The following is a 13,532-nucleotide window of genomic DNA, read 5'->3' as shown; positions in this document are numbered from 1 at the left end:
CACAAAGCACTCCCCCCCGAGTCCACCTCCCTGTCTGTCTGCTGCTGAGTGTGAGGACACTGGGGCCAGGAGTCGTGCTGAGAACCGATAACCAATGTCTCCTTTTCTCCCTTCACAATGCTAACCCATCGGAACTAACAGCAAGCATCCAGAATGAGTGTGAGTCCCAGCGCCCCTCTGCACTTGTGCTTCTGGGAAGTCGGAGGGCAGGAAGGGGGGCGGGAGAAGCCCGGTGAGGAGATGCTGGGGGTGAGCGGCCTCCCCTCCCTGCCTGTCGGGGCTCCTTGACATCAGAGCCCTGGGGTGAATCCATCCCTTCCCATGCCAGAAGGGAAGAGGCTCAGCCAGAGCAGCCCATTGCTGGTGGCCCTGCTACCCCATCCTCCAGTGGCTGACGAGAGAGAGAGCCGTGGAGAACGGTGGCACCCAGGCCCAGGAGTGAGGGCAGCTGGCTCTTTGGCATGCAGACAGGTCCCTGGGAAGTTCTCTGGGGACTAAGCCTCTTTCAGCTCCAGCCTTACCACAGTTTGGCCATCTGTTAACCCTCCAGGTCTCAGAAGCATCATGGATGGCCACTAGGTCCTGGAAGTCTAGCTGCTTTTTGTTCCTGTATTCATTCAACAAACATTTAATCAAGAACTGTTGTACACTAAGCATTGTACTAAAAGCATTGGTATTTAAGAATGGGTAAAATAAAAGCCTGGCCTACAGGTTCTCCTAAGGATAATATGAGCTCTGAAAGGGAGTCTTAGAGTCTGACACATGCCCTTGCCTGCGGCCCCTTTAAGGAGCCAGGTCCCAGGAACTGGGACCCTGTCCACCCCCTTGCCTGCTTGTCCATGTGGCTCCCCACGCTGTTCCTTCCCTCGGTGCCCCAGCGCAGGCCCCTGCAGCCCTGACTGTCTGTACCCACTGTTGCAGTGTCCCAGCCCCCGACCATCACCAAGCAGTCCGTGAAGGACCACATCGTGGATCCCCGGGATAACATCCTGATTGAGTGTGAAGCCAAGGGGAACCCCGCCCCCAGGTGAGCGTGCTGGCAGGTAAACCCAAGCTGGGTGGAGGGAAAGGAGCCCGCAGGGAGGGCGTTTAAACCACCTCCAGGCCCATCCTCGGGCCTGATGATCGCGATCGTTCAGGCAGCTTAAAAATTGGATGTATTCATTAGACGGACGGTACAGTTTGGATGACTAAGAAATGTAGCTGGTGAGGAAACGGGGGGCCAGAAAACGTAAGTGGCTCAAGGTCACAGCAAAAAGCCAGGACCAGATACTGTTTTCTGACTTCCCCTGTAACATCCTTCCCACTGCCTATGTCCCCAACACCCCCTATGGTTAGCGTGTAGGAAGTTCCTCCTCCGAGCCGACCTGAGTCTCTCATTCTGAGTCTGTTTAAACCCAGGCCTCTGATGCTCCAGGGCAGGTGTGTTCCTACCGACCAGTAAGCACTAGAGATACTGAGATGTTACACTGTCCATCCCTCATTTTCAAAGCAGCATCCAGAGGCCGCACCCTTCGGGAGCCTCACTCTGGATTCAGACGCAGGCGGGACAGGACCCCTTGTCGGGCACGTCTGTGGGCAGGAGAAGTGAGGCTGGGTGGAGCCTTGACTTCTGCGCACCCCCTCTGGCCTTGCAGGAGCCGGGCTAGCCCAGAGCTGGGCCCAGGAGCAAGCCGGGCCTCCCTCCTCCGTGGTGGGAGCAGAAGTCACCCCAAGAGGCAGACTGGGCACGGGCGGCCTTGCTTCTGAAGCTTGCTCTTTCCCCATGATCCCTTTGTGGGGACAGTGATTCTGTGACACTGAGAAGTGACTGCTGCTCTGCTTCTGTTAAAGTCATGTCCTGGGCAGCCACAGACACACATCCCCCAGGAGAGGCTGAGGGACATGCTAGTGTCTTCACTCTGGGGCTCAGTTTCGTGAGGGCTGCTTTTTCTTCTAAAGCCAGCCCTCCTCGGGCTGTAATGTGAGGCCGCCGCTTTATAATCTACACCCACTGAGCAGGGGCGCAGGTAACCGAGCCGGTTCACTTTGCCTTAGGGTTGATCGTCAAATAAGGAGACAGAAGGAGCAGAGCTGGCCCCACTAATGCACTGGGGTCGGGTAAACTCTGCACTTGGGTTGGCATTCCTAGATGGAGGTTGGGGGTGCTCTGGAGAGGAAGCAGCAGCTGACTGGATTTTAAAAAATCAAAACCACTGCCTATTCCTCCAAAGAGCATGACCCCCCAGCAGCTGCTCGGTCACCTACCACTGAGAGCCACGGCGCCCAGCCTTGGCCGGGCACAAGTTCTCACTGAGGGGCCTGCCCCCGAGTTTCACCTGGGTGTGATCTGGGGGTCTGCGCCTTGTCAGGCTCTCCAGGTGACCTGCTGCTGCTCAGCCTCGGCTGGGACCCACTGGTAGGGAGGCGTGGTCTGGGGACTGAGTCAGGGACCGGGGCCCTGGATTCTCGCCTGGAGCCCGGAGCAGACCTTGTTACTCTTCATCACCCCTGCTCCCCCCACATTGTCCGTAGCTTCCACTGGACTCGCAACAGCAGGTTCTTCAACATCGCCAAGGACCCCCGGGTGTCCATGAGGAGGAGGTCTGGGACCCTGGTCATCGACTTCCGCAGCGGCGGGCGGCCAGAGGAATACGAGGGGGAGTACCAGTGCTTCGCCCGCAACAAGTTCGGCACGGCCCTGTCCAACAGGATCCGCCTGCAGGTGTCCAGTGAGTAGCGCGGGGCAGGGCTGAGGGGTGAAGGGGGTGAAGGAAGGCCACTCCTGAAGGGCTGCCTGCCCTTGGCCTGTCGGTGCCTCGGTGCCCTGCACATCCTCCTTGCTTTTCTGCCTGTGAGCAGGAGCACATGCTCCTTGGTAAGGCGGCTTCCAAACCAGCATTGTGAACCACTTCAGGGGCCCACTTGGGCACAGGAGGAGGGGCAGGAGAGGAGCCTCTGAGATGTGCACCATTCAGACAAAAGTCCTCTCTCCTCCCGCCTCCCAGGGGCTGAGCTGCTTAGCCTCGTGGGCCTTGGCCCTCCCTGCTGCCTGCCTCGTTCTCCTGTTTCCCCCCCTTGCCCTCCTTGCTGCCAGCCTCTAACCCCAGCCATCACCCTCATTTTATCCTCCTGTCTGTTTCTCCCCAGAATCTCCCCTGTGGCCCAAGGAAAACCTGGACCCCGTTGTTGTTCAAGAAGGTGCCCCCTTGACACTGCAGTGCAACCCCCCACCTGGACTTCCGTCCCCAGTCATCTTCTGGATGAGCAGCTGTAAGTCTTGGGGGCCTGGTGTTTTATTTCTGTTTTAATCAGGGCTGGGTGTGCTAAATGGGAGGGACTTACCCAAGGCTAGGAGACCCTGATGTATGAGAAGCAGAGGCAAGGAGGCCGCCTGGCTGAGAACACAGGCTCTGCAGAGAAAGGCTGCATGGGCTCATTTCCTAGCCCAGCCACTATTGGCTGTGTGATCTTGAGCAACTTACTTAACATCTCTGGGCCTCAGTTTCCTCTTCTGGAAAAAATAGAGCTAATAATTGTACTTATCTAGTAGGATTATTGTAAGGATAAATGAGTGAATACATCTACAGTGCTTATGACAGGGCCGGACATGCAAGTGCTTGTGATGATGAGGAAGCACAAGAGAAAAAGGAATAAGGCAGAAGAGGAGAAACTTTTCAACAGGCCAGTTTGGGAACTTGATGCCGCACCTTCTTTTTCCATCTTTGTTGGTCTGGATTTATTTTGATGGCTCTTCTTATAGGACAGAATTGGGGATTAAGAAAGGACATCTTTGATAACAGAGTTTAGGAAGATGGGAAGTTTGGAGCACGGGGCACTGTACCATCGTTCAGAGCTGGTCCTCTCTCCGTTTTGGACTGAAGCTCATTGACCTGCTCTGGACCTCAGTTTCTTCCCATGTTTTCAGTCAAAATAAAGGGGAATCATTGTGAAGGCAAAGAGGACTACTGTCTGTCTTCGAAACTTCCTGGCTTCCCTTCCCGCTCCCCTGTCCACCCATCTGTCAGTCTCTTGATCCGCCTGTCTCCCTGCTAGCATCCACCCCTGAATTCTCACCAGCCTACTGCCTAAAGAGGCTGCCTTGCCGGTGTGGCAGCGCGCGCTGTTCTGCAGGTGAGGATGGGCTCGGTCGCCGTCCCCCTCCTCCGCACCACCCGGCAGAGTGGTAGGAAGGCCGCCTGGTCACAGGCTGGAGGGTCGGTTTGTTAGCTGTCGGTTCAGACCCTCCGTTCTCAGCCCCGCATCATCACACTCGTCACCAGGTGACCTGAGCACATTTCATGATCTGCTACTCTTTCTGTCGTCAGCCGACATGTCCCCAGATCTGGCCATAATTGCAGCCTCTCCCTAGGTTGCAATAATTACCCATTACCGGCCTCCCTGGTCTCCCTAAAAATGTAACTCTGATCCTGTCATTCATACGCCCAAAGCCCTTCATTGGCTCCTCCAATACCCCAGACCCAGTCCAGCTCCTTTGCCTGACACACAGCCCACGTTTCCCCTGCTGACCTGGTCCCCTCCGCCTCTCCAGCTCTTCTGCTGCTCCCTACCTGCACGTCCCTCTCCCCAGGCAGGCGCCCTTACCTTCAGCGCACGCCGCTCCTGCTGCTCAGAGCTCCTCGCTCCTCCTCCTCTTCTGCCTGGTAAAGGCCCCCCAGCCTTCAGGCCTCCGCTCAAAGGCCCTGGAATGGACTGGGTGCCCCTCCTTACCCGGAGCTTCCCACTCACCGCACTGCCCCAGGCTCTCGGAGGGCAGGAGCTGCCCTTACTCATCTCTCTCACCAGTACCCAGTACCCAGGACAGTGCCTGGCACCCAGCAGGCCTGCAGCCCATCTTTGTAAATGATGTGAACAGCTGACCAGCCCATCATTGGAAAGCTGACATTGTTAACATTGCATTTAAAGAAATGCTCACTTAAAAAACCATTGTGGGGGAGAGGAAGGAGTTGGCTGTGAGTCATCAGCCTTATACTTTTACAAACCAGTAGCCTGGAAACCTGGTCGTTTGGGTTTATATCAGTGCTTGAAAAAGTGTAGATAAGGTAGTGAGCATTCTCAGCCACTCCTATGAGGTCATTAATTCTAAAAAGCACTCATTTTCATATTTTAGCATCTCTAAACTTGGAAGGCATTGTACAGTTGATGGTGTGCATCATTGCTTGGTATACATCTTACAATTACAATTGCTATTGTTTTTTCTTTCTTGGAGTGGAGGCAGTTAAAAAATAAAACAGGTGAATGTGACTCCTGATTTGGGGGAGCATCTGAAGGATGGTGTTCCCTCCCTCTGGCCTTGGGGATCTTTTGTGGCATGAACAGGAGATATAAAAGTGTGGTCATCCTGGGTGTGGTGGGCAGACAGGTCTGAATCGAAATCCTCCTCTCCCTTCACTGCTATTGCAAACCAGGGCACGTTAAATCCTCTGTTTTCCTACCTGCAAAATGGGAATAAGCCCTACCTCAGAGTTGAGAGGATCAGACCAAATAATGAACTGGCCCCACGTGGCCCCTAGCAGGTGCTTGGTCTCCACAAGCATCCTGTTCATCATTCCGGTGGTCATTCCTGCCAGTCTCCCACAGTCCCTCCGCTTCCTTACAGCCATGGAGCCCATCACCCAAGACAAGCGTGTGTCCCAGGGCCATAATGGGGACCTGTACTTCTCCAGTGTGATGCTGCCAGACATGCAGACAGACTACAGCTGCAACGCCCGTTTCCACTTCACCCACACCATCCAGCAGAAGAACGCATTCACCCTCAAGGTCCTCACCAGTGAGTGCGGGCCCCTGCCTGGGGCTGGGAGCCGGGGGTGGCAGCCTGCCGAGCTGGGGCTGGGGGGCCTTGTCCCCAAGGCTGACCGAGAAATCCCTCCAGCCACTGAGCTACTTCACTTGCTCTTAAACAACATCTCTTGATTCTAAAGCATCGAGTTAGACGTGGTCCTCCTCTAAGTCAGTGCCTCTCAAACTTTGGTGCGACTCAGAATCACCTGGGGAACTTGGCAACCATCTCCAGGCCCAGCCCTATTCTACCTTGACGGTCTGGGCCTCTCTGTTCTGCAGTAGCTCTCCAGGTCATTTGAAAACACGCCAGAGTCTGAGAAGCAGTGCTCAACGTGACCATCCGGCATCTCATGACTCAGCTGAATTGTTTCTTTTATATCCAGTCATCATTGGGTTGTGTTTATTTCTAGAATAAAACAAGCCCCAGCACAGAATATCCAAATGAGTGGGTGTACCTACGTGAGTTGTATTGGATTCTGTAACACGTATATGCTGGACCATACGGAATTGCTACGTTTGCAAGTAGCAGATTGATGTTTCCGTTTCGTTTTCATTTTTATTCCCTGATTCTGGTTGGCTGTTACCAAAGCCAGTCAGCATTTTCTGACCCATTCTAGCGTCGGTGGCCCTCCACAATGGAGCGAGAGAAGCTAGTCGGTTCAAAATCACACTTCTGGCCAGGGACCCTGCAGCCTGCAGGTTTGGCTGCCAAGTTCTCAGCCTGCTTAGGACACTGAAAGTGGCCATGCTGATTGACGCTGTGGACCTGTAACGTGCCTTCCGTAGAAGAGCCCCCTCGGAAGATTTTAATCTGTCTGACTCAGCTGTGCTGTTTTCGGTACTGTGGACAGTCGTGACTGTGGGGGAGGCCAGGCAGAGGGCACCGTGTGGGCTCTGGCAGCCTCCCCAGGCTGGAGGAAAGGCTGAACCCCGGCTTCCTGGAGCCCGCACATGTGTTACAGGTGGGGGACAGGCTTGGGGCACCCGTTCCTCACGTGGGACCAGTGGGCTCTCTCTGTCCTCGTCAGCCCCTGACAGTGACGAGAACATGTTGCTGAGAGCCAGCCCAGTCCTGCACCCCGTTTCCACTGCGCCATCCAAGGGGATGCCTGAGTAGTAGCTTTCTTCCTGCCCCCCTTCTCCTGTGGGGGTTTTGTTTTCCTTTCTCTTCATTTTCTTTCTCACTCCCGTCCTCTCCGTGTCCCTCCCTCTTTTCCTCTCTCTCTTCTCTCTCTGAATCCTGTCTCACCGCCCTCGAATCTGCCCCCTCCGGCCTCTGCCGCTTCCCACACACTGTTGTGAGTTGGTGTCCAGCTACCCGAGTTTGGCAGCCAACAGGATGGCCCGAAACCCAGGACAACCGCCGTGTGTTCCTGGCAGGGTTACCCAGCTCCAGGCTGCTTGCCGCCCCCTCCCTGGCTTTCTTATTCCAGACCCAGGCCCAAAGAGATACCCTTGGAAAAGAAAGCTGGGTTGTCTCAAGTGTCTCAGTGCGCATCAGGGGCGACCACCTGCCAGCTGGCTGAGCTGGGGAGGACAGTGCGGTCTTCCCGGAACCTCAGAGTGGCCTCGGAGCCAGGACAGGGCTGGCAGCGCAGGGCAGTAGAGAGGCAGGAATGTCAAGAACAAGATGCCCATGGAGCTGATCCCTGGGCGGCCTTTAATGCCATCACCTGGATCCCTTTCACCCTGCCTGGGGCAATGCTTGAGGTCAGCTGATTATTTGGGGACTGAGTAGGTGAACTTCTCTGGTCCAGAGCAGAGGCCCTCGTGTCACCTGGGGTGGAGACAGGGAGAAGGAAGTGGCAAAGAGCCTTGTTCTGCAGAATTTAAGCAGTCAGAGATTTCAACAATAATTACAAGTTGGACTTTCCAGAAGCATCCTTTTCTCTAGCAGAGGAGGTAAGGGATGTTTGTTTCTTCTTTGTTTCTGGGTCTCCTCTAGTGAAAACTCTTTCCTCCAAATGCTGAGAAACTCCCTGGGTGGTGGGAACAGAACCCTGCCAGCTTCCTGGAGTTCTCCCAGCTGGGGCCAGCAGCAACTTCTGGGCATCTAAGCCAGCCCAGAATTGGGCACAGTTGCTTAAAATAGCACAGTGTACTCTCTCTACCTTCCTGCCTGGAAAGGACACAGGCTTTTCTTGTGCCTTCGGAACCGGGTCTGGGGGTGGCAGGCAGAGCAGACAAGAGGGAACAGCCTCTGAGACTCTGACCTCACCAGGCCTTCCTGCCATGGTTTGCCCGTGGGGGGAAGAACTAAATCTCACCACAGCTCCGCTTACCTGCATTAAAGGAAGGAGAGAGAGAGAGATCTAATGCAAAATACTGGGCCACCTTAAATCATTTTTAAAATTTGTTTGGGGATGCAGTCAGAGACAAACAGTGGAGTCTGGCTGACAAGGATGTGTGTGTCCCGCTCTGCCGACGCCAGAACAGGGCCCGGGGCCCTCCTGAGCCTCTGCCGGGATGGGAGGCCACTGCAGTGAGGGACGAGGGCTGTCCCCAAGGCAGGCTGCAGTGCCCTCACCTGCTTTCCTCCGGTGTCTGCCGTCTAAGTGATGCTCTTAGAGGGGTCAGAAGGCCTCCTTGAATTTCCCAGATGTGCCCCAGAATCCACAAACTCTGAGGTTGGTTCAGAGCTGGGGGCACTTCTCTGGAAAGAGAGGGGTTGTCTTTCCACCCTGCAGCATGGCCGCATGAAACAAAGGTCCTTGCATCTGTGCACATCTGTCTTCCCCAGGAGAGGAGCTCCTCCTCCCAGCGCGGCAGCAGCCCCTCCTGTCCCCTCCCACCCTGCCTCTTCCTTTGATGCTGGTCAGTTCCCACCTTTAGCTCCGCAAAAACTCCGGCAGACTCCCAAGCGCAGGCCAGGTCTTTTCCAACACCCCATTTTAGGGGCTAGTTCTGGATAATGAAAATCCTCCTACTGGGTGTTACACAGATTTGGGGTACAGCGCAATGCTGGTCCCAGAAAAGAGTGCGCCTGGGCCCTGCAGTCAGTTGTAACAAAGACTTGATCTGTCTTCAAATATGCAAATGTTCCAGCAGGGCACCTCTCCTCCCTCCCGCAGGCAGTGTTGGCTTCTGGGGGCTGTCTGCTTGACTTCAGTCAGCCAGGCCACCCCCCACCCCTGCTGGTTCTGTCAAAACTTGAACCCAGTAGCTGGAAGGGGTGGTGATAGAAGAGTGAAAAGCTACTTCGGGACACTGGCATGAGCGTTGCCATATTCCAAAATGCCTTTCTCATTGAGGATTAGATGCCCAAGGGTTTTAATTACCTAACATTGGAACCAAAGCCACTGACCTTGCTCCTGAAGGAATATCTTCACCCTAGACCAGTCTAGAGAGCTCTGAACCTCCAGCTTAGCCAGCGGGCTTCCCGCATCCACAGTGCAGAGCTCACATATAACACACGCTCCCTCCCTCCTGTCCCAGGCCCCCTTTCTAATCCTAAAATCTGAACCCCAGCCTAGCTCTCCCCACCAACCTGGACCGCTCCCAGCCTCCTCAGAAGGAGGCCTTTCTGCCAACAGAGACATCCTGACAGCAGGGTGCTCCCACCGGTCAGGTTAGGGGGTGCTTGCTGCTGCCACTGGTCCCCCGTCCCACTCCCTGTTGGTGAACTGCTTCTCTTGAACTATCTTCTCCTCTCCCTGGCCCCCCCACCCCTGGCACCTGGGCTCCTGCTCAGGTAGGGCTCACTCAGCCCCCTTTCTCTTCAGCCAGCCTGGGAGCTGGCCTGCTCTGCAGTCCTGGGATCTGAGGATGTGATGGGAAGGCGTTGCCCCCACGACTGCCACGGGATGCCACTAATCCTTATCTCATTTGTTTGAAAGTATATGGGACCAAGCAATTAAAGGACTTAATTAATTAAACAAGAAACTTATTTTATTATTGCCTTCTTTTGCAGGATTTAACCTTTTCTTCCCTTTTTTGGGCTGTTTTGTGTTGCTTGTTCTTCACCAAGCACATTTCCTTTCCAAAAATGCCATGTCTTTCCTTTGCAAAAGCCCACCGGTGCTCTCCGTGGCTGTTTTTGTGGCTTTGCGTTTCTGTTGTTCTTTCCCTGTTTATGCCCCCGTGACCTCTCCGTGGCCTCCTGTTTGCTCACCCTCTTTTGTTTATTGCAGACCACCCCTATAATGACTCGTCCTTAAGAAACCACCCTGACATGTACAGTGGTGAGTCGCTGCGGTAACCCTGGGAGTAACCTCGCCTGTCCTAACCACAGTTTGCCTAACCTGACTGATACCATGCCGTTAACTTGTGCTGGGTGGCAGGTCTGACAGCTGGCCATGCCAGGGTGCCAAGGTGCCCCCTCCAGAACACTGCTCACCAGGAGGACAGTGGCCAGTTCAGGAGTTTGAGGTGGTTCACGTGGCAGTGTGGCCTCCTCAAATGTGCAAGCCTCCAGTGGCTGAATTCTGGAATAGTTGGTTAAACCAGGGTAGGGACTTATCAGAGGGTTCAATAGAAACTTAGGAATCAGAATCAGTGGTGGGTGGATGGAGAAACCCGAGGCTAGACGTCCTAGCAGTGGTTTAAAGAACACAGAAGCTTGGTAGTGGGGGTGTTTACTTATCTCCCAAGTGTCTGGATGTGAACGGTTTGTGTTGTATCCAGCCTCAGTTACTAGGGGTACCATGTCGCAGGGCCCATGTCTCTTTAAAGCCCATCTGGGAAATACGAGTAGGAGGCCAGCTCTGAGCTCTCTTTTGCAAGGCGAGCATAATGAAGATGCCATTCGCTGTCCCCCATCCCCTGCGCCTCCACTCCCCTCTGGGAGTGCGCACAAACCCGCTGCCCCCCAGTCAGCATGCTGGCAAGTCATGGAATAGTGTCCATGAGGCATACTTCTAACTCATCACACAACTGGTTGCTCAAGCTGATTAGGAGGGTAATTGGCTATTTCCACACCTGATCACCACCTCCTGCCATGCCTCAAGAATGTCTTGTTTGCCTTGAGCAGCCCAAGGAATCATCATTTGTTGGCGCTGAAGAGGCAGCTGGTCCCCATCATCAGCTATGACTCGGAAGCTGTCCCTGCAGGTCCCCGGGGAGGTCACTGCAGGGCTCGGATAGATAGGAAGTGTCTGTATTTTGATGAGCTAATATAAACAACGGTCAGAGTCTGGAGTGGGGGATGGGAGGAGGGAGAGCGAGAGCTGGGGAGAGACAAAGCCTCGAACTTGGCACCAAGCAGCCAGAGCCACACTGAGCTCCTGCCCAAGAGATTCAGGGTCTGAGGAGGCAGGAGGCCTTTGTTGGACCCTTGGCATTGTTTGTTTTCAAAATAACAGGGCCAACCGCCATTGTGTCAAGAGCCCCAGAGCACTGGTGTGGAATATTCCTTTTTCTAAATTGGATTCTGGGGAATCTGTTATGGAAGTATTCTTAAAGCTTGAGTCTATCAGAGCCAGAAAGTCCCTTAGAGACCATCTGGTCCAAGTCTTCACTTCATGTAAGGTAAACCATTCGGGGGACACGCACGTAGAGTTGTTTCATTAATGGGATGCATTCACAATTCCACCTCCTTAAACCAATCTGTGACCAGTGGTGAATGTTACTACAAGGAGTGAATCGCAGTCATACATACCATCCAGGTCTGTGAAACCAAGCCGTGCTCATAAGAACGTACTTGGAAATAACTGACCCCTTTTTCTCAATCCGAGGTAGAATGGGACAGATTGAGTATGATGGGAAGGATATAAAGTCAAAGTGAGGCATACATTGAGCAAAGGACATTGCCATTTCTAGAAAGAAATGGGGAGTTGAAAGCAGGGAGGAAGAGAAGATCCTGAGTGCAGGGAGCTGGACAGAGAGGCGCAGTGACGCTTTCTGCTTGGCTTTGAAATACGGTGCGCCTCTTGTGTAGCCGGAGGACCACCTCATCGTTACATTTTGTTCCAGTGATTTCTACAGCAGTTTGGAATCCTGTGAACATATGCCAGATGCCTCCTGACCTGCTGAGTAGCAGGGGGAAGCTGGTCTGAGATTGTAACTTACCACTTATAACTTAGCCAGGCAAGGAGACAAGGAAGGTGAGGGTGTGCACTCTGCGGCAGACTGCCTTGAATTAAACTCAGGCTCCAGGAACTACCACTGAGTGACCTTGAGCAAGGCATTTAGAGTGTCAGAACGTTAATCTCCTCATCTGCAAAATGCGTATATTACCTGCCCCCTAGGATTGTTTTGAAGATTAAACAGGATAATGTGCATACAGTTCCTAGTATGGTGTCAGACACATCGGTGATTAATAAATGCCACCCATTACTGACCTTACAGAGAATGGTTTGGTGTTGACTGTGTTAAGTATGATTGTTGCATGCTTCTGAAATTAAGAGGCACGCAGAGAACTTGAAGCGAAGCTGAGGGAGAAAGGCAGGCACAATTAGGGGAAGGAAGTACTATGGAGGGAGACATTTTAGGGCAGACTAGAAAAACAGAAGCTGTTCAAAGCTCCACCTGTGCTGAGAACTAGATAAGAAAAAGGCTCCAACCACTGCATGAGGCGTTTAGGTTAGACAGGGACAAGGTTTCCTGGCAGTGGAAGATATCAAATGTTCCTAGACAGACAGTTTTTCTCATCTTCTGGGGTTGCTTGTTCAGTGTTCCTGGAGCCAGGGAGGTGGAGGAGACGCCAGGGGTCCAGCCCCACGAGTTCTCCGTTCTGAGAACCAAAAGCAGCAAACGTGGCATCCAGCCACCCTGAAGAGCCGTTTTGGCAAAGGTCTCAGATCCTTCTGATTCACTGGACTTGTTCTGCTGACACACAGCATTTGACAGGGAGGAGATAGTCTGGTTTTTAGCTATCTTGGCCTTTCACTTAACAGGAGACAAGGCATTTTTCATTCGCCCTTTACAAGCCAAGGTAGCTGAGGCAGTGCCATCTTCCGACGTCCCCGGAGCTGACCAGCGCCTCCTGCCCTGGAAAGCCACGAGCCCACTGAGCTTGGGGGCACAGGAAGGGGCAGGCTGGCCTTGGGCCAGAGGTCACGTGGCCCACGTGGCGAGCTCTTCCTGAACCCACACAGACATGAACTTCAGCGTCTGGATTCAGAGTTTGATCAGTTATGAGGTCCAACTGCAACCCTGAAAATCAAGGCAAGTAAGAGAAGCATCATCAGGCTAGAGAGGCCGGATCCCCACCTCTGAGAGGGTGTTGGGGCCCTACGACACCCTCGGGGACTGTCATTTTCCACCATTGAGAGTCTCATAGACTAGTCACCTTTGTCCTAGACGCTCTTCTTAGGTCCTCTTCTCCAGGGAAAGAAATTAGCCACCCTCCTTGGAAGCAGTGGCCCCCAAAGCCACCAGCTGGGTGTCCTTCGTTAATCTTCATGCAGAATCCTCCTGCTGCAACGGACCTCATTTCTGCACCGCCTCCCCCCAGGTCCAGCCTCCTCATCCCTTAGTGATGCCGTGTGTCCCCCCGGCTCCTCGTCAAGCTTCCCGTGGCCTTAAGAGTCCAGTTGAGGCACCTTCGGAGCCACTAAACACCCAACCCAGCTTTTTGTCCCAGCCTGGCCTGAGTTCATTTAATAGGCACCAAGGAGACACAGTGAGAATAAGATTCGAGGAAACCGTGGTGGAAGAGTTTCACCAGAACGGCTCATTAAGACAAAAATATCTTTCTTCTTCACCTCTTTTGCCCTTGGATTTGGGTTTTCTTTGGTTTGAATAGGAAAGATATTCCCAAAGCTGACCGTCAGAAGTCGGAGCAAGCGGGGGATCTGTCCTTCAAGAGAAAG

At 53.7% G+C, this 13,532-nt stretch overlaps 1 protein-coding gene across 15 annotated transcripts in view; it reads left to right on the top strand.

Moving 5' to 3' along the window:
• The window catches only part of NFASC (neurofascin), a 167,709-nt gene that overhangs the window by 101,160 nt on the left and 53,017 nt on the right, over window positions 1-13,532 (top strand). For 7 of the 15 annotated variants that reach the window (XM_057508072.1, XM_057508079.1, XM_036909701.2 and 4 more), the window contains 6 exons: window positions 142-159; window positions 922-1,027; window positions 2,515-2,711; window positions 3,130-3,252; window positions 5,600-5,770; window positions 9,912-9,962. In XM_057508072.1, coding sequence (XP_057364055.1) covers window positions 142-159; window positions 922-1,027; window positions 2,515-2,711; window positions 3,130-3,252; window positions 5,600-5,770; window positions 9,912-9,962 — 666 coding nt within the window. The remainder of the gene's footprint in view (window positions 1-141; window positions 160-921; window positions 1,028-2,514; window positions 2,712-3,129; window positions 3,253-5,599; window positions 5,771-9,911; window positions 9,963-13,532) is intronic. The other 8 variants (XM_036909702.2, XM_036909699.2, XM_057508071.1 and 5 more) reach the window with 3 other exon arrangements.

This window comes from Manis pentadactyla, chromosome 9 (assembly GCF_030020395.1).
Source record: "Manis pentadactyla isolate mManPen7 chromosome 9, mManPen7.hap1, whole genome shotgun sequence".
Taxonomy (NCBI): Eukaryota; Metazoa; Chordata; class Mammalia; order Pholidota; family Manidae; genus Manis; species Manis pentadactyla.
Note: the sequence above shows the minus strand (reverse complement) of the source record. Positions and strands in the feature narration are given on the sequence as shown.